Raw genomic sequence first — 19,341 nt, forward strand, 5'->3', positions numbered from 1 at the left:
TATTTATTTGCATTAAAATGATTTTCCGAAAAAATTTTCCTATAGCACCTGCACCTATTAGTGGCTTGGGTGTTGCCAATTGGTGCGCTGCCTCGCCAACCATTGGTTGGAAGATATCCAGAGCAAGTAGGGCAAGTGTGGCAACAATTCATGGAGTCGAGAATAATGTTGAGGAGCTTGAAATGTTACTTGAGGTTATAACATCGATATGTTCTTTTTTTGTTATGTTCTCTTGCTTTTTTTGGCACATATATAAATCAATCACACAATCTGACCTATCATATGAGTGTGAGACTTACATCATGTGAGATAGTTGCATCTGGTTTAGTAATCGATTTCTGTGCTGTTAGACTTATTCTAATTTTAATGTCTTACAGAAAGTGGTGGTATATTTGCGGCCATACATCATGCAAACTGATGGAACTTTGAACAAATTGACTACGGTATATTGCATAACTTGAATTGAATTTCTTAAATCAATTTGTATTATTGATTGTCAGTTTGTGACAGTACAATTATGATGAACAATATGAAACAGAGAAAAATGGCTCTTAATTTTTATTAAACTCAATTAATTACTCACTCCACTAGTCTCAATTTCTTACAATCCTATTTATAAGAGAAGAGAAATGGCTTGCAAGCCACGCCACAATTACAGTAATTACTTGCTAATTACATCATGATCTATGTTACATGGACTCGTCACTTTGGGGCGAAGTACCCGTGTCGACACGACACGACACGGGTGCGGGTGTGAGATCTGTGTCGGATTCGCCTCGTCTCTCTCGGACACGGCACTTTACAGACAGCAAAGAAATGGAAGAGGAGAAAGGAAGAGAACCTGGTCACTGTTGGCTTCGATCATCGATCACGATTAGGGCTCTCACTGTTGATCACGATGGTCTTCGTCTAGGGCTTCGATCGTCTTCGTCTAGGGCTTCGATCACTGTCGATCTCGACCTCGAGCTCGATCGCCTTCGTCTCTCTCTTCGTTTCTGCTTCTCTCTCTCTCTTCGTCTCGTCTCTGCTTCTCTCTCTCTCTCGTCTCTCGTCTCTCAATATGTTCTCTCTCTTCGCCTCTGTTTTATAGAATAGATATATATCGATCATATATAATATATATAATATAATTTATCATATATAATAATTTTTATAAATTATTATTCATATTACATTTACATTAATATATAATATATAGTATAAATTACATTAATATAATAATATGTAATATTATTCATCTAAAAAAAATTATATAATACAATAGATATTATATAAATTATATAGATATTATATAATAATTATTGTATAACATATAAGATATTTATAAGATAATATATACTTATATATATTAATAAAAATAAATAAACACATATATGTAAAATAATTATTTGTTATTTATATAATATAACTCATCTTAATAACTATATTTAAAATATATATATATATATATATATATATTTAACGTATCCCCGTACTCGTATCCAAATTTGGATACATATCCACGTATCCTTAATTTTTAATTTTGAAGTGTCCGACCCCTAGATACGCACCCACACCCGATCCTCGTACCCGCGTCCGTGTAACTTAGATCATGATTACAGAAAGAAGAAAAAAAACAGAAAAAGAGGCTAAAATAATTTGGAATCTGGAATGAAACAAAATTTCTTGGAAAAATTCTAACTCAAAAATGGGTATGATCCGAGGTCTAAGTCGTATAGTTAAAATTTTCCAAAAATCATAAATTTCTAAATTTGAAGGCATAAACAAAAGAATTTGGCAAAAATCCAGCATCGGCCATTGTGTAGGTGTGAGTTGTGACAGTTGGGCAGTTTCGGATAAAAAATTTCTGGCGGATCCAACATTGAAAAATTTCTTAAATTACTGTTTTGCCATCAAATGATCAAATTACTACATGAATGTGCCACTAATTGTAGCAATATCTTTTAGAATGAACAAGCAACCAGCCAAGGAAGTTAAAGAGGGTTCCCCTAATTGAAATTCAGCTTAGATTCCGGCATTCTGTTTCAAAATTGTCAAACCCGATATTATTTGTTTAGCGAGAATATATTGATGATACAGAGGATTACATTAATATTCAGGTAACCAACTAGAAGTAGAAATGAATATGAAATTTCAATTAATTGATCAAGTTAAATAGGTTCAGATTTACTTTTCTTGGCCTAAATACACTCTCATGTTTCCATTTTCCAGATTGACAATCATCCAAATCAGCTGATTCAGGTAATGTATCAATTATGTGTAATTACACAACATCAAATACCTTGATTTCGTGTTCTGTTTTTGTGTATTTGAAAACATTGTTGGGACATTAAATTTGTCTAATTTTTATTTTATTTTATTTTATTTTTTAACATTGTGTCTGCAGCTAGAGCTTTTTCCAAGTTCTGCAAGTATGTCTATGTCGGTTTATTCATTGATAGCTGGAATATTTGGTGAGAATAACCCATATACTAGGAACAGACACTCTTACATGTTTAAATGGGTACGCATACAATTTTGAATATACAAGCACAAAATCTGATTCACACAGAATCAGACACAACTCTCTCACACGAGCTTTGTCTGATTGTATGGTTGCATTTCGTAGCTACAATAATTTTGAATGCAAGTTTTATTTCTGTTAATTTGAATGTTCTTCTTCTTATTGTTGGCAGGTGATAATCGTCACTGGGGCATTTTGTGCTAGCATTTTTATACTTATCACCTCCTATGCTCCTGCTCGCTACAAGGGTCTGCTTGGGTCGTGAAATTTATAAATCAATTAGAAATAATTAATTTACAGTAGAGGTAATTGTGGTTTTTGTGTGGGATCTCTGGTTCGAAAAGTGCAGATGGATCCTTGGGTTCCATATATTTCACTTTAATAATTTAATCTATTTATTTTGTAAATCATTATATATATATATATATATATGCATATATATATATATATAATATTGATATGATAATTATAGTTACATAATTTATTTTTTAAAAAATTTTATAGTCTATTTCAAATCATAATGATCATTCATTTAAAAAAAACAGACCTGATAAAATTATATGATGACAATTATTAGATCAATTGAACTTTTTTTCATAAATTTCATGAATAATTTACTTGTAGAGTCTTGGGCCCATTTTGCCAAAAAAAAAAAAAAAAAAAAAAAAAATTTAAAAAAAAAAAACTAGCAGGCAACCTCTTTTTTCAAATTTTTTTTGTCTTTAATGATATTTTTTCAAAATTATATCAAAATTTTTACTTTTTCGGTCCGTTTTATGGAATTGAATCTAAAAAGTATATTTTTTAAAAAAAAATTCAAAAAAAATTACTAAAGACTAAAATAAGGCCTCGTTTGGGAACAGGCTAATTTAGTAACTTTTTGGTTATTTGGCTAAAATATGAGCTAAAAAAAATTAGTATGTTCGGGATGACTTTTTTGACTTTTTACAAAAAGATGTGCAAAAAGTAGAGAGAAAATAGAATTTTTGACTTTTTGGTATGGGTTGTTGGCTTTTTGGCTAATTTAGTAACTTTTTGACTTTTTGGCTAAAAGGGAGGATTTCCAAACGAGGCCTTGGTCAAAAAAAATTATAATTTTCTGATTTGTTTGATGGAGTTGAAGGAACCTAAACTTTTGAAAAATTAAATTTTTTTTTTTCTTCTAAAAACGAAAATAAACCAAACCAAAAAAAAGTCAAAAAAAAAAAAAAAAACCTTCCTCAAATACATTATAAACAACTTCACAGAAGTATCATTTGTGAGTAGGGTTGTGCATAAAACCGCCTAATCCGCTAAAATCGTACAGATTCACATCAATTCGCACCGCTTTATCCGTTAACCATGGTTTAAACTTCAAAATTTATAATTCGCATTTGAAACCGTTTTGTCTCATTATAGTTAATACATATATATTTTTTAATCTATAATGAAATATTAAAGTAAAAATAAGTGTTTGAACTTTATTACAAATTAGTAGTTATATATATAAAAAAAATATTATGTAAAATTAGTTTAGGTTATATATATGAAAAATATTATGTAAATTAGTGTTATATAATATGCAAAGGCTTAATAATTGATTAGAATATTCTTCAATTCACTAATCCGTTCAAACCACAATTTACCAATCCGTAAATCCACTAATCCGTCATTCGATTTCTAATTTTACTCTCAAACCGCTTGAATCGCATCGCGCATACCCCTACTTGTGAAGGGTCCACAGACTTACCTGGAGTCGGGACCGGACTGCACTTGTGTCCGGTAACTTATTGAGTTTGAGTTTTCTTTTGACTTCTTAGACGGCTCTTATTAGCTGTAACAATAGTTTGATAAAGAGAGGGAGAGAGAGTAAATGAATAACTCTATATTTCTGTGTATTTCTGTGTATATTTACAAAGAGATGTACACTCTCTTTATAGAGAGGATAAGACAACATAGGATGCCAATTGAGGCACCGAAAGCATAAAGCAAGGGGACACTAATTATTAAAGTTAAACACTAACATATAATAATATACTAACAGCCCCCCTCAAACTCAAGGAGGATAGGTACTAACCAACTTGAGTTTGGAGAGAGTAACAAAACAAGAAAGTAAATTGATAAATAAAATAAAATAGGATAGGAGACATTGTATGGTTGTGTCAAATCGTTGTTGAAGACACGGTATGGTCGTGTCACACTGTTGGAGAAGACACTGTATGGTCGTGTCGGACCGTTGTAGCAGATAATGTCTAGACAGTTTACGAGGTCATGCTGGACCGATGTAGAAGCTAACCGGAATCAATGTCGGGACAGTTTACGGGGTCATGCTGGACCGATGTAGATGCTAACCGGAATCAATGTCGGGACAGTTTACGAGGTCATGCCGGACCGATGTAGAAAACTGTGGTGGTACATTAAGGGGGCGACTTAGAGAGTGCTCCATGGGGTGGCTTGGGTGGTTCGCATGGTGTATAACCATGCTCACCAGCTTTGGTGGTTCGCATGGTGTGTAACCATGCTCACCATGAAGTATGTATAATACCCCCCCTCAAACTCAAATAGGTTTGAAGATAGAAACCTATTGGAGGTTGAAACAAAGGATTGATAAAGTGGAGCAAAACGGCTCAACACAAAATGGAGATTTTTTGTGGTGTAGAACGGTGAGTGGGGTGGATCCCTGATAGGAATGAAACAAGGGTGTTGTGCAAGCTGGATGGCAAGAATGGTACAAGGTTGTTGGAGCAGAAAAATCAGTGAGGTGGTGTTGAATGTGTGTGTGTTTTGTTTTTTGCTTTTTTTTTTTTTTTGTTTTTGGGAATGTGAAACTGAAAAATGTAAAAAACTGTAATAATAATGTAAATATATGTAGCAACAGTTGAAGAATTTTGTTTTTACGTGTTATGGAAGGAAATCGAATAAAAAATATGGTGAAATCCGCATATATATACATATCAGTGATTAGACACAACGCATGTGTAGATAGACAGCTGGAAAGAGATTCTAAAGGGATGTAAAGAAAGTGCATGGCAATATTTTTTATTTTATTTTATATTTTTTTTTAATTTGTTTTTTTTTTTTTGTTTAAAAAAAAATTGACTGTGGTGATAATAACAATAATAATAATAATGAGAATTTGCTCAGGACATTGTCCAGGAAAGTGATAGGAGATAGGAGGAGAGAGAGTGGGAACAAGCCCATGTGATGTGAGTGAAAAAGACAGAGAAAGTGGTATTTGTTGGAAGGAAATTAAAGAGGCACTGAATCACACTCATGATCACAATCCATGAGCTGTTGTTCACTGAGGCTCACGAGCTCTCCAGTACACAGAAAATGAGCTCCCCTCCGACGCTCACAAGGCTCCGATCCTCCCCACGAACGATCTTCCAGCCGATTTCGACTGGCCCGATTACGGCGCCATTACTGGCGTTAAAGATCAAGGTTCATGTGGATCGTGGCACTGCTTGAGGCCGAGATAATGGCGGCGGAACTCCACCGGAGTGAGATCGAAAAACTTGGTGACGCCGTGCACGGCGGAGGGATCGAGAAGCTGATGGGTCTTGGAGCAGCGTGGGTCAGGAGCTCATTGGCATAGGAAGGGTTGTGGTGGCGGAAGACAACAGAGGCGGCTGCCATAGCAGCGATGGTCTCGCCGGCGAGGTCCGACCTGGGGTTGTTCGGGTCGATCTTGTAAACTTGCCTTGAAGTGGTCATGTCCTCTGGCCTTTGAAGGTAACCAGATCTCTGAGCTTCGAAGAAGAGAATGCTTTTAGTGAGAGCTTGTCCATAGTCATGACCAGCCAAAGCTAGAGGAAGAAGACCAAGAAGCAGAAACAGAGAAGCCATGGAACAGAGTCTCACAAACTTGAGCATTGTAAGTAACAACAGAAGGTATATTAACCGAACCTAGAAGAGTACACAGAGATGTTCTGACAAGAAAAAAATGATAGCGGAATAGGTTGAGGTCCGGCGGGTGGCCAAGGCAAGGCTGCCGCCCGCCAGTAAGGCAAAGAACAAGAGCTTAACCTATAGCTCTGATACCATGTAAGATAAATTGATAGAGAGAGAATAAATTGTATGTACTATGATTGATGTTAAGTGTGTCTTTACAATGTGAAGATGACTCTCCTTTTATAGAGGAGAGAGTGTACAAAGGGGCAAAGAGAGCCGAAAGAAGAAAGCAGAAAGTGTGCACTAAGAAAGCACTAAGAAAACAATATGATTAAAGCTCGGTAATTTACAGCTAACATATTATGCACTAATATATAATACATATAATAACATTAGCTAAGCAAGCAAGCATCGACACAGCTTGCACCAAAAAAGTCCTTTTTTCACTCACCATTGACAAATCAGAGAGCTTATTTCACCATGCTATGCAAGAAAACAAAAGCCTCAACTAACAATGCCACAGGCACGACACGATGGTCATCACTGGCAAGTGGGCTGTGTTGGGGTTGCCGATTCTATGGCACCTGTGGAGGTTGATGGTCGCTAGGATCTGTGAGGGGAGGGGAGAGATGCAGAGAGAAAGGGAAAGAGATAGAGAGAGGAGACTGAAATACTTCTCTCGTCTGGTTTAAAATCAATGTGTAAGAGCATTTTAATTTTTTTTTCATTAAATTTGAATAAAAATTCTATTTGATATCAAGACAGAGGATTTTGCGTTTTTATCAAAATACAGGTCAACTGGATGGACAATCAGGCGGATGTCTGGCCGGTTGACTTGTCACTATAATTTTTTCATAAATTTTTGCAGATTCAAAGACTATAAATAGTGATTTGAAGAAAACTCCTTAGGTGTTATTTGGGAAAAGCTCATTTGGGCTCTTTTGGCTCCTTGAGCCACAAAAGATAGAATAGACTATTTGAGTCACAACAGACAAAACATCACATCCAACCCATAATCATTACACTCTTTTCTCACAAAAAAAGTCAAAAAAGCTAAAAAACCAAAAAGCCCTTTCCAAACCAAGCTTTTGAGCCCAGGCTCAAATAGCCAAAAAAGCCAAAAAGCTAACCCACTTCCCAAACGGAGGCTTACTATCCTTAATTTGGTGAAAGGTTTATCATATCTTTAATTTGATACTAATTTGATGAAATTATTAGACTAGAAAAAAGATGATTTTTTATCAAATTTAAATTTAATAAAAAAATTGATGATATATTGGAGATGTCTAATAAATTTAAATTTTGAAATTGTGCCATTATTGAATTTGGTCTCGCTGAGGAGAGAGAAAACACATCAAATGCGGAGATAAAGTTAACCATGTGAACTCTATTTGACATCCTTTAGAGCATCCTCAGCAGCTTCTTTATAATAGCTTTTTGCTATTATAAGAGGTTAATTTTTCAGAAATCTTTTCCTAGCAGATCTCTTATCCAGCCCCTCAAATATAAGTGTTGCTACAGTGACTCCCTGTAGGGATTTACTATAGCTCCCTCACATCTGATAAATTCTTATTTTTATTTCGTTGAAGGCGCAAAGGGAATGCCCTCCTAGATGTCCCCCTAGATGTACCATGAGTGCCTGTAGTTAGAGAAAGAAAATGCCCAAAATTGGCCTAACCGGTTGACCGCCCGGTTGTTCAACCGGTCGACCACCTTTCTTTGTTTTCGGTTGCTTTGATCTGCTATTTTGATGGTGATATTTTGCACATTATTTTGGGCGTGTTTTGCACTCTGTTTTGGGCCTATTTGTTAGGGGAAGTAAAAGATTATTTTAATAGAATAGAGAAAGAATATGAAGTTTGTTAGAAGAAATAAATGAAAAAATTAATGAATTTTTTAATAATATTTTAAGGTAAAATATAAGTAGGCTGGTGTGGGGGCCGAATAATGAGGATCGTAAAGAAGCCGAGTAAATGAACTTGGAAAGCTGGAGTATAAACAAAGTGTTCGGCTTCTCCCCACGTATTCGGCCTCCTACCCTATTCGGTCGAAAGGCCGGTTGGGTGAGGGGCCGAGTGAAAAGCAGTCTTCCGCGAAAGAGGCCAAATGCCGAATTGAAGATGGGCCCAATCCTGAGGCCTAAGAAAGAAAAGATATAAATAGAAGAACATCAGCCAGAAAGAGATATATGAGAACCAATATATTTAACTTAGAATATAAGTAATCTTGAGTGTTGAGACTGACTTCCTCGTCGGAGTGCTAATTCCGGTACCCCCGACCGGAGTGTTTATTCCTTTTCAGGTAACTAGCAGAGGATCACGAGCGTCTCTCAAGATCAGAAGAATATTTCCAAACCACTTCTCCACAATTGGCGCCGTCTATGGGAATACTCAAACACATCCATGGCGGGCGTAACGAAAGACCCTTCGATAGTCACTGAAGAAACCATGCAGAGAGACGACCTCACCCCAACAAACATACTTGGATTGGAGACTATCCCTGTAAGACGTGCTTTGAACTTCGCCTCACCCTCAACTTCAGAACATGAGGCAATGCAAGCGATCATGGAACAAACAAAGCAAAATGAACAAAGGTTGGAGAACATGATCGCTGAAAATGAACGTCTCTCTCAGGATTTGGCCTCGGAGGTGGCAAAGTCCAAACAGGCTATACGCGAAGATCCGAAACGACTTGTGAGGGCAGGAGGTCGACGATCTCGAGCCTGACAACAGGACACTGATAGCGACTCCGACTCATTATCTCCAGAGCCCAAGAAGAAGGGACGATCTAAAACTTCCAGTTCCTCTGAAGAGAGTCCACGTATAAGACATAAGCGCAGACGAAACAGCTCAGATGAAGAAGACTGGCATGATCCCTTCGTACGACGGATTGCAAAGGCAGTGCTACCCAAGAAATTCAAAGCACCGTCATTCACTTTGTACGACGGTAAATCAGATCCTACCGATCATATTCGCCATTACAAGCAAGCCATGACACTGCATGCAGATGACAAGGCTTTGATGTGTAGAATATTTCCGAGCAGTTTGGGACCACTAGCTGTTAGGTGGTATTACAAACTGGAGCCGGCTTCGATTAAAAGCTTCCATCAACTCCAAAATCCTTCAGAGCAAGGTTTATTACTAATGAGGTCCAGCCAAAGCAAGCCGATTGTGATACCCCTATTCCGTGGTATGCTAATTGGTCATTAATTTGAGTATAATTATGTGATTAATATGATTTTGTGTGCCATTATGTGAATATATGCGGTTTTGAATTTCTATCTATTCACCGTAGGAATATCTGTTTGATTATCTGCTTTGGAAGTTTAATTGAAGGCCTTATCAGCCATAGAACCCGAAATTGATTGCGTCATTGTGATTGGCATAATTTTTAGAGCCTACGGTGAAGTTTAATTGAAAAATTGATTTGAACCAGATTAAATTGATTAAACTGATGAATTAGAGCCCAATTATTTATTATTATTAAATAAATGTTAGTGGGGCTTGTTGTATAAAGGCACTACACTCTCCTTTAACTCTTTTGAACTCAAAAATCTGAGATATACAATTGTGAGAGAGAGAGGGCCGGCCATAGTGAGAGAAAGGGAGAGAGATTGTGCAATTTTGGCTCAAAGCTTGGAAACCTTGAAGATTTCTCAAGAATTTGTTATAAAAAGTGAGAATCAAGACTCCTAGGTGAGTATCTCATGGATTTTGTTTGGAATTTGTAGATTCAAGTTTGATTAATGGCCAAGAACATGAATTAGTTTGATTATAAGGAATTTGAAGTCATAGAACACATGTATGTAGAGAGTTGCTATGGATTTCCATGTTTGAGCTTAATTTGTGTAATCTATGTTGAAGTTTGATTGAAATCCATGTCTATGACCATTTCTTCACCAAATAAGTTGTGAATAATGTGTATTTCTCACATGCAAGAATATATCATGAAAGTGTAAACTTTGCATATTTGAATTTGATGTGTTGGTGATGAATTTGGATTAATTTCAGACATGCATGTAGGTAATACAAGAAATTGAGCTCCATGATAATGTGTTTTGGTGTTTATATCATGTTAGTACAAGTATGTGTGAAATTGGAACCATAATATGCAAGAAATGTGGTTGAAATGTCGAATTTGAGCTCAAGAACACAATCTGGGAAAACCCAGAAATTTGATGTCCGCTCGAGCGGAGAAACCGCCGCTTGAGCGTGAATTTTGTGCTCCCAGTATTTTCTGCAGACCATGATGTCCGCTCGAGCGGGGAGCTTTTTGGAATGAACTTCCGTTCGAGCGTCTAAGTTAACGCTCGAGCGTAAAAATGATACATCCAATACTTTTTGCAGACATGGTGTCCGCTCGAGCGGGGAAGTTCACGCTCGAGTGGAAAGCCATGTAGAGAGGCCTTTTGCTCCAATGCCAGAATGAACACTCGGGCATAATTTTCACCTATCCAGTACTTTTGCAGGCCTCTAGGGTCCGCTCGAGTGGGAAAGTCCATGCTCGAGCGGGGACCTTGTTTTCTGAAATTTTGAAAATGCATTTTGTGTTTTGTTTTCTGTTCTCTTTCACTTCTAAGTACTCTTAGGCATGCATTGAGCATTGTAATTGAGTTAAAGAGATAAAGAGGAAAATGTGAATTTGGGAACGGATTGAATGGTTGTTGACCCTTTTGTGTTCATGGACTGTGTAGGGTCGAGCTCCAGGGCAAACCAACCAACCGATCACTGTGAGTAATATCGATATTTGAAACTTATCAGTTGTCCAATTGCTTATTTCTTTATAAGCCTTGTGAGTTTGCCAGTTTGAATTATGGACAAATGTTTGATACAAATGAACGAATGGGCCGAAGGCCATTTTGACGAGAATGAATGGGCCAAAGGCCGTTTTGACATGAACGAATGGGCCAAAGGCCGTCTTGACATGAACGAATGGGCCAAAGGCCATTTTGACATGAATGAACGGGCCAAAGGCCGTTTTGACATGAATGAATGGGCCGAAAGTGTCACGACCCAAACCCGGCCCTATGGGTTTAGCACTGTAACCGGCCAGTAATCCGAGATTACCGAAGGCTTGCTTTACAGTAATACAGTAAAACAGAGTACAGGGGCCTGGCAGAAGCCAATACAGTAAATAAACAATGTCCAATGAGCTGTGACGGTCTGTATGTAAAAGACTTTTTCACACATATATGCAGTCAGTGACAAAACTGTATGTACATATATACAATCATTCAGTTTAGGGACCTAATCCCTATCAAATAGTACAGTAACAGTCTATACAGTTTACAAAACAATTACAGGGACAAACGGGGGAAATTAAAACACTCCTAAGCCATAGCTTGACAGGCTTGGAACCTCGCAGTGAGGCACAGTGGTTGGCTTGACAAAATTGGAGCTTAACCCCGAAGCTTCTAGCCGCGGTCCGGTGCCTGTACACCTATATATATATATGAGCAGTGAGCTAAAGCCTAGTGAATAACATAATGCGTAAAGGGGTTTCGAATGAATGTCCTTACAGTAATGAAAATAGTTCATTAAATTAGTATTTCAGTCGTTCAGTCAGTACAGTCATATGTGGTACATCCATTAGCATAACAGTACAGTAAACAGTAGGTCTTGAAAGACTAAGCAGTAGATGATGGCCATCAATCAGTAAACGGTAGTGGTTCCGACAAGGGAACCGACAGAGATCTCTGTAACAGTAACAGTAAACAGTAGTTGCTAAGGATGCCACAATACAGTTCAGAATATAGGACATACATTCATTCAATTAACAACATCAGTTCAGAAAGCAGTACAGTTCAATTGTTCAGAAGATAATCATTTTGAACATATCTTTACACAGTTGTTACTCATGGAGTTCTGGGCTACAGTAAAGCTAGAGCGCATCCACAGTCGCCAATCCTACACAGTTTACAGATTGAACACACACTAAGCTACACAGTTAGGAAAATAATAACTTAATCCCTAATTTGCCTCGGTGTGGTTCTACATCTATATCCTCACTAAGATGCCTTAAACTAGGCCTAATAATGCCTAGGATGAGATGAGGTGCAAAGATGCACTTTAAAAACATTTTCAGAATTTTCAGGAAACAGGGGTCACGCTCGAGCGTATGTTACTACACTTGAACGGATATGCAGACAAAGGTTTTCGCTCGAGCGTATACTTACCCGCTCGAACGTCCTGCAAAACGGTCAAAAGTGCTGGATAGGTGAAAATCACGCTCGATTGGGCGCTCGACACCCGCTCGAACATGAGACACAATGTCCCGGTCGAGCGTAAATTATTCCGCTCGAGCGAACATCAAAACAGTGCAAAGTACTGGGAGCACAAATTTCACGCTCGAGCGTGAGTTCAAAATCTAGAATTTCCAGATTTGAACTTCAAGCTCAAAACCAAGTTCAAATGTACAAATTTCGATCCTCTTGGACCAATTTTCCAGAAAACATTCCAGAACTCATAATTTAACATGATTCAAAGCTCAATTTGTAAAACCAAAGCCCAAAGGAAGATCAAATAAGCTCATTTTCAAACCAATATTCATGAACAAGATGAACATGCAGCATGCATGAGTTTAACTCAATTCAAAGCTTCAATTTCATGCTCAAATGAGCTAATTTTTCCAAAAACGAGATGAAACATGGACTTAACATCACTATGAGCATGCATGTAACAGTTTACCATGAAATCAACTCACAACTCAACAATATAGGCATGCATGCAAGGAATGAGCTCTTAATTCAACAACTTGAGCTAGTTCTAGGCTTAGATCACTAAGAACACAAGAACCAAGGATGAACATTCTTAAACACAACAATAAAAGGTTAAGTTTCCTTACCTAAGTCTTGAATTAGAGGTATGGAGGCTCAATGTTGCAAGAAGTCCTTTAATCTTCCTAATTTCCAAGCAATTCTCTTAAGAACAAATCAATTCTCTCCCTCACTCTCTCTTGGTCGGTTGAGACAAGGAAAGGCTGATGAAATGTTTTGTTTACATGTATGATGAAGCTCAAAATGTGTTGCCTAAGTGGCCCACTAGGGGTGGCAAGGTTGTAATTAAGCCAACTATTGTAATTTAACTCATTTTAATCCAATTTAGTCATACCAAAGCATATTTTAAATAAATACGCCATAAATTTACATAAATCCTAATGATCATAAAACATTGATCAATTCCTGGTTCGGTCGCCGATAAGGCCTTCAATTAGCAGTTTAAACACAAAGACATGAACAGATTAGTTGACAATCAACATATAGACAATGCATTTAAACAGATACAGTCGATCAATCAGTTTCAAATTTCAGCCAGTCAGTTCAGTACTTCAGTTGGTTCAATTGCTTATCATAATCAGTCCCAGTTTAACAGTAATCAGTGGTTAATTGGTAAACGGTGGTGAGGGTTATTATAGTCTCCCTTCCTTATAAAGAGTTTAGTCCTCTAAACTCGAGTTACCTTCGTTTTGGAAGAAAACAGGGTTCAGTGGGAATAGTTCAGGATATCTTTTAGCCATGTTATCTTCCCTTTCCCAAGTAGCATACACGCCACCATGGTTTTTCCAGTCAACTTTCACTAACGGGATCTCTTTGTTTCTCAATTTCTTGATCCGTTTGTTTACAATCTGAATAGGCCGTTCCTCGTAAGTGTAGTCATCACTCAGTACTGCACGAGTAGGCTCTATCACATGGAAAGGATCCCAGAGGTAGTCCCTCATCATAGAAATGTGGAAGACGTTGTGTATATGCTCCATTTCAGGAGGAAGCGCAACTTGATACGCCACCGGATTGATTTTCTCAATAATCTCGTATGGTCCGACATATCTCGGTGCTAACTTGCCTTTGACTCCAAAACGAGTCTGGCCTTTCATCGGTGTCACTTTGATAAACACGTAATCACCCACTTCATATTCTCCATCCCGTCTTCTGACGTCAGCATAACTTTTCTGTCTGCTCTGTGCAGTTTTCAGTCTCTGTTGTATCAGTTTCACTTTTTCAGTTGTTTCATATACAATCTCGGGCTCGAACAAAGGCCCATCTCCAACTTCTGCCCAGCAAATTGGAGATCTACATTTTCTGCCATACAATGCCTCAAAAGGCGCCATACCAATGCTCGAATAAAAACTGTTATTGTAGGCGAATTCAGCTAAAGGCAAATGGCTTTCCCAGTTTCCCTAAAAATTAAGGACACACATTCTCAGTAAATCCTCCAGAGTTTGGATGGTCCTTTCTGACTGGCCATCAGTTTGAGGATGATAAGCACTACTCAGTCTCAATTCAGTACCCAATGCAGCCTGTAAGCTCTGCCAAAATCTCGATATAAACTTCGAATCTCTGTCAAAAACAATGGACACAGGCACTCCATGCAGTCGAACAATTTCATCAATATAGAGTATAGCCAATTTGTTCGCATTATAAATGGTCTTAACAGGTAAGAAGTGGGTAGATTTAGTCAGTCTATCAACGATAACCCAAATTGAGTCTATACCTTTACTGAAGCAAGGCAATCCCACAATGAAATCCATAGTAATACGTTCCCATTTCCACTCCGGTATCGATAAGGGCTGTAATAAGCCTGCGGGTTGCTGATGTTCGGCTTTAACTTGTTGGCAAGGAAGACATTTCGATACAAAATCAGTAATTTCCTTCTTCATTCCCGGCCACTAGAAATTCAGTTTCAGGTCTTGGTACATTTTTGTATTCCCTGGATGGATAGAAAATTTTGAATTATGGCCCTCTTGCAGAACTCTGCTTTTCAATTCAGTATCATTTGGTACACACAGTCTTTCTTGGAATTTCAGTACATTATTTTTAAATTTGAAACCTGGTCTTGGTTTAGTTTCCCTTTCTTCGATGATCTTCTTCAAGAAGTCATCCGATTGTTGTTTCTCTTTAATTTCTTCTATTAGTGCTGGTTGAGCAGAAATAACAGCTAAGGTTCCACCTTGTTCTTGTAAAATGATTTCAATTTCAGATTTTTCAAGGTTATAAAGTAATTCTTTCTGCCCAGTGAGCAAACAGGCTAAATTTCCAATCGATTTCCGGCTTAGTGCATCGGCAACGGTGTTGGCTTTTCCCGGATGGTACAAAATCTATAGGTCATAGTCTTTAATCAGTTCTAGCCATCTCCGCTGTCTCATGTTCAGTTCCTTCTGAGTGAAGAAGTATTTCAGACTCTTGTGATTTGTATACACCTCACATGTCGCCCCATGCAGATAGTGATGCCAGATTTTCAGTGCAAATACTACTGCAGCAAGTTCCAGATCATGGGTTGGGTAATTCTTTTTGTGCGGTCTCAATTGTAGGGAAGCATAAGCAATAACTCTCCCATTTTGCATTAAAACACATTCCAAACCCTTATGAGAAGCATCACTAAATACGGTAAAACCATTCGTACCTGAAGGTAGGGTAAGAATCGGTGCAGTTACAAGTCGAGTTTTCAACTCTTGGAATGCCGATTCCCTTTGGTTAGTCCAGTCAAATGATATCCCCTTCTGAGTTAACTGGGTCAACGGTAAGGCAATTTTGGAGAAATCTTTGACAAATCTTCTGTAATACCCGGCTAGTCCCAAAAAGCTTCAGACTTCTGTCACATTTGTTGGTTTAGGCCAGCTTACTACAGCTTCGATTTTCTGCGGATCAACAGAAATTCCATCTTTGCTAACAACATGCCCCAAAAACATAACATGATCAAGCCAAAATTCACATTTAGACAGTTTAGCATAAAGTTTCTGTTCTCTTAGGGTCTGTAGGGCAAGTCTCAGATGATGTTCATGTTCTTCTATACCTTTGGAGTAAATCAGTATGTCATCAATGAATACTACAATAAAGTCATCAAGGTATGGTTTAAAGATTCTGTTCATGAGGTCCATAAATGCAGCAGGTGCATTGGTAACTCCGAAAGGCATAATTAAAAATTCGTAATGTCCATACCTCGTTCGAAAAGTAGTTTTATCAATGTCTTCTGGTTTCACTATCAACTGATGGTATCCTGATCTGAGGTCGATCTTGGAGAACACTTGAGCACCCTGTAACTGATCAAATAAGTCATCAATATGTGGCAATGGGTATTTATTTTTCACAGTTACCTTGTTCAGTTCATGGTAGTCAATACACAGTCTCAGTGAGCTGTCTTTCTTCTTCACAAATAAAACAGGAGCGCCCCATGGCGAAGTGCTAGGCCTAATGAACTTCTTATCTACCAATTCTTGTAGTTGCACTTTCAATTCTTTCAGTTCAGTTGGAGCCATTCGGTAAGGAGCTTTAGATACTGGTTGCGTTCCCGGAATCACATCAACGGTGAATTTAATCTCCCTGTCAATCAAATCCCCTGGCAGATTATCTGGAAAAACATCTGGGAATTCTCTGACTATAGGAATACTGTTCACATTAGCACCATCATCAGTAGATACAGTCAATACAGAACACAGATATCTCTTACACCCTTTTTTAATCAATTTAACAACTTTCACAGATGAAATCAAATACGGAGGAGGTATCACTCCAACCCCATTAAACACAAATTCGGGTAAACCCGGTGGGCAGAAAACTACTTGTTTCGTTACACAGTCTATGGTGGCATGGCATTTTGTTAACTAGTCCATTCCCAATATTACATCAAAATGATCAATGTTCAGGGGCAGTAAGTCAATAAACAGATGTGCATCTCCAACAATAATTTCACAAGCAGGGTACATATATGCACAGGTCTTAGATCTCCCAATGGGTGATGATGCAACTAACAGATAATTCATGGGTTCTAATGGTCTATTCAGTTTTCGCGAAAAAGCATGCGACACATATGAATGCGTAGACCCTGAATCAATCAGTACATAAGCATTTTGAGTACAAATAGAGAGAATACCTGACACAACGGTCTCGGTATTCTGCACGTCTCCCGGTACTAGGGCGAACACTCGGCCCTGCCTCATAGGCTCTTTCCCGGTAGCTTTGGGGTTCGATTTTGGTGCAACAGTTGATGCTGCCACGCTTGATACAGCTTTACTATTGGCTTGTGGAGCAGAGGGACAGTCTTTAACCATGTGGCCCATCTTGCCACACTTGTAACAGGCTCCAGATATTTTGTAACAGACCCCTTTGTGCTTTTTGCCATACTCAGAGCTAGTTATTGACCCCGTATTCTGTCTCTTGTTCAATGGGTTATGCTTGCCTTTATTGAATTTAAAACCCTGCCTTTTACCACGCCACTCAGACGCTGGTGTTTTAGTTTTCAGTGCCTCGATGTTCGATTCAGCCATCAAGGCTCGGTCAAGAACATTTACATAATTCGGTAATTTCAGAACATTTATTCTGACGAGTATTGCAACATTAAGGTTGCCTTCAAACTTTCTGGCCTTCTTGTAGTCAGTGTCAACCATATGTGGTGCATAACGGGCAAGTTCAGTAAATTTGGTCTCATATTCAGCAACAGACATTGTGCCCTGTCTCAGCTGTTCAAATTCAGTTACTTTTCTGTCCCTAACACACTGAGGGAAATACTTTTCAAAGAAGGCTCCTTTGAATTGAGCCCAAGTCATAACAGTATTGTCATCACGGATAAGCATCCACCACGTTCTAGCTTCTTCTTGCAGAATAAAGGTGGCCAATAGCACTTTATGTGCTTCGGAGCACGGAAAAACCTTAAACAATTTTTCTGTCTCGAGAACCCATGCTTCAGCCTTTAACGGTTCAAGGCCTCCCTGGAAGGATGGCGGTTTCATTTTGGTGAACTTATGGGTGAGAGCAATTATGTCCCCATCATTAACATTCACATTCTGTTCCGGCTGTACCGAAGGAGGAGGTGGGGGCTATTGATTCTGTTGTTGATCTAGTCTTTCAATTATCAGTTCCATCATTCTTTCTAGTCTTACCATTCTTGCCTCAGAGGATGAGGATGAGGATTCATTTGCAGTTCTCGCATTATCCATTTCACTATAGGCAGTTATAACAGTTATTAACATAGGCAGTCATTTGTTTAAACAGATTAACACATTAACATAAATTCAGTCATGTCATAGCCACACACTTATCATGCTCATGTAATGCCCTAATCGCTTTTCTAGGACATCTTATAGCTCATTTAGACACGTGTGTGCAGTATAACTCGTGGTAAGTATCGCTTTGATACCACTCTATCAGGACCCAAACCTGGCCCTATGGGTTTAGCACCATAACCGGCCAGTAATCTGAGATTACCGAAGGCTTGCTTTACAGTAATACAGTAAAACAGAGTACAGGGGCCTGGCAGAAGCCAATACAGTAAATAAACAATGTCCAATGAGCTGTGACGGTCTGTATGCAAAAGACTTTTTCACACATATATGCAGTCAGTGACAAAACTGTATGTACATATATACAGTCATTCAGTTCAGGGATCTAATCCCTATCAAACAGTACAGTAACAGTCTATACAGTTTACAAAACAATTACAGGGACAAACGGTGGAAATTAAAACACCCCTAAGCCATAGCTTGACAGGCTCAGAACCTCGCAGTGAGGCACAGTAGTTGGCTTGACAAAACTGGAGCTTAACCCCGATACTTCTAGCCGCGGTCTGGTGCCTGTACACCTACATATATATATGAGCAGTGAGCTAAAGTCCAGTGAATAACATAATGCGTAAATGGGTTTAGAATGAATGTCCTTACAGTAATGAAAACAGTTCATTAAATCAGTATTTCAGTCGTTCAGTCAATACAGTCATATGTGGTACATCCATTAGCATAACAGTACAGTAAACAGTAGGTCTTGAAAGACCGAGCAGTAGATGATGGCCATCAATCAGTAAACAGTAGTGGTTCCAACAAGGGAACCGACGGAGATCTGTAACCGACAGTAGTTGCTAAGGATGCCACAATACAGTTCAGAATATAGGACATACATTCATTCAATTAACAATATCAGTTCAGAAAGCAGTACAGTTCAGTTGTTTAGAAGATAATCATTTTGAACATATCTTTACACAGTTGTT

The 19,341-nt window shown here is 38.2% G+C and overlaps 1 protein-coding gene across 1 annotated transcript in view; it reads left to right on the forward strand.

The window, feature by feature from the left end:
* The window catches only part of LOC114314554 (magnesium transporter MRS2-I-like), a 162,785-nt gene extending 160,017 nt beyond the window's left edge, over positions 1-2,768 (forward strand). The window contains exons 6-11 of the mRNA XM_082880543.1: positions 46-195; positions 400-443; positions 2,058-2,099; positions 2,212-2,241; positions 2,387-2,503; positions 2,676-2,768. Coding sequence (XP_082736669.1) covers positions 46-195; positions 400-443; positions 2,058-2,099; positions 2,212-2,241; positions 2,387-2,503; positions 2,676-2,768 — 476 coding nt within the window. The remainder of the gene's footprint in view (positions 1-45; positions 196-399; positions 444-2,057; positions 2,100-2,211; positions 2,242-2,386; positions 2,504-2,675) is intronic.
* Positions 2,769-19,341: the final 16,573 nt, after the last annotated feature.

Source organism: Camellia sinensis, chromosome 7 (assembly GCF_055761805.1).
Source record: "Camellia sinensis isolate YWXY chromosome 7, ASM5576180v1, whole genome shotgun sequence".
NCBI lineage: Eukaryota > Viridiplantae > Streptophyta > Magnoliopsida > Ericales > Theaceae > Camellia > Camellia sinensis.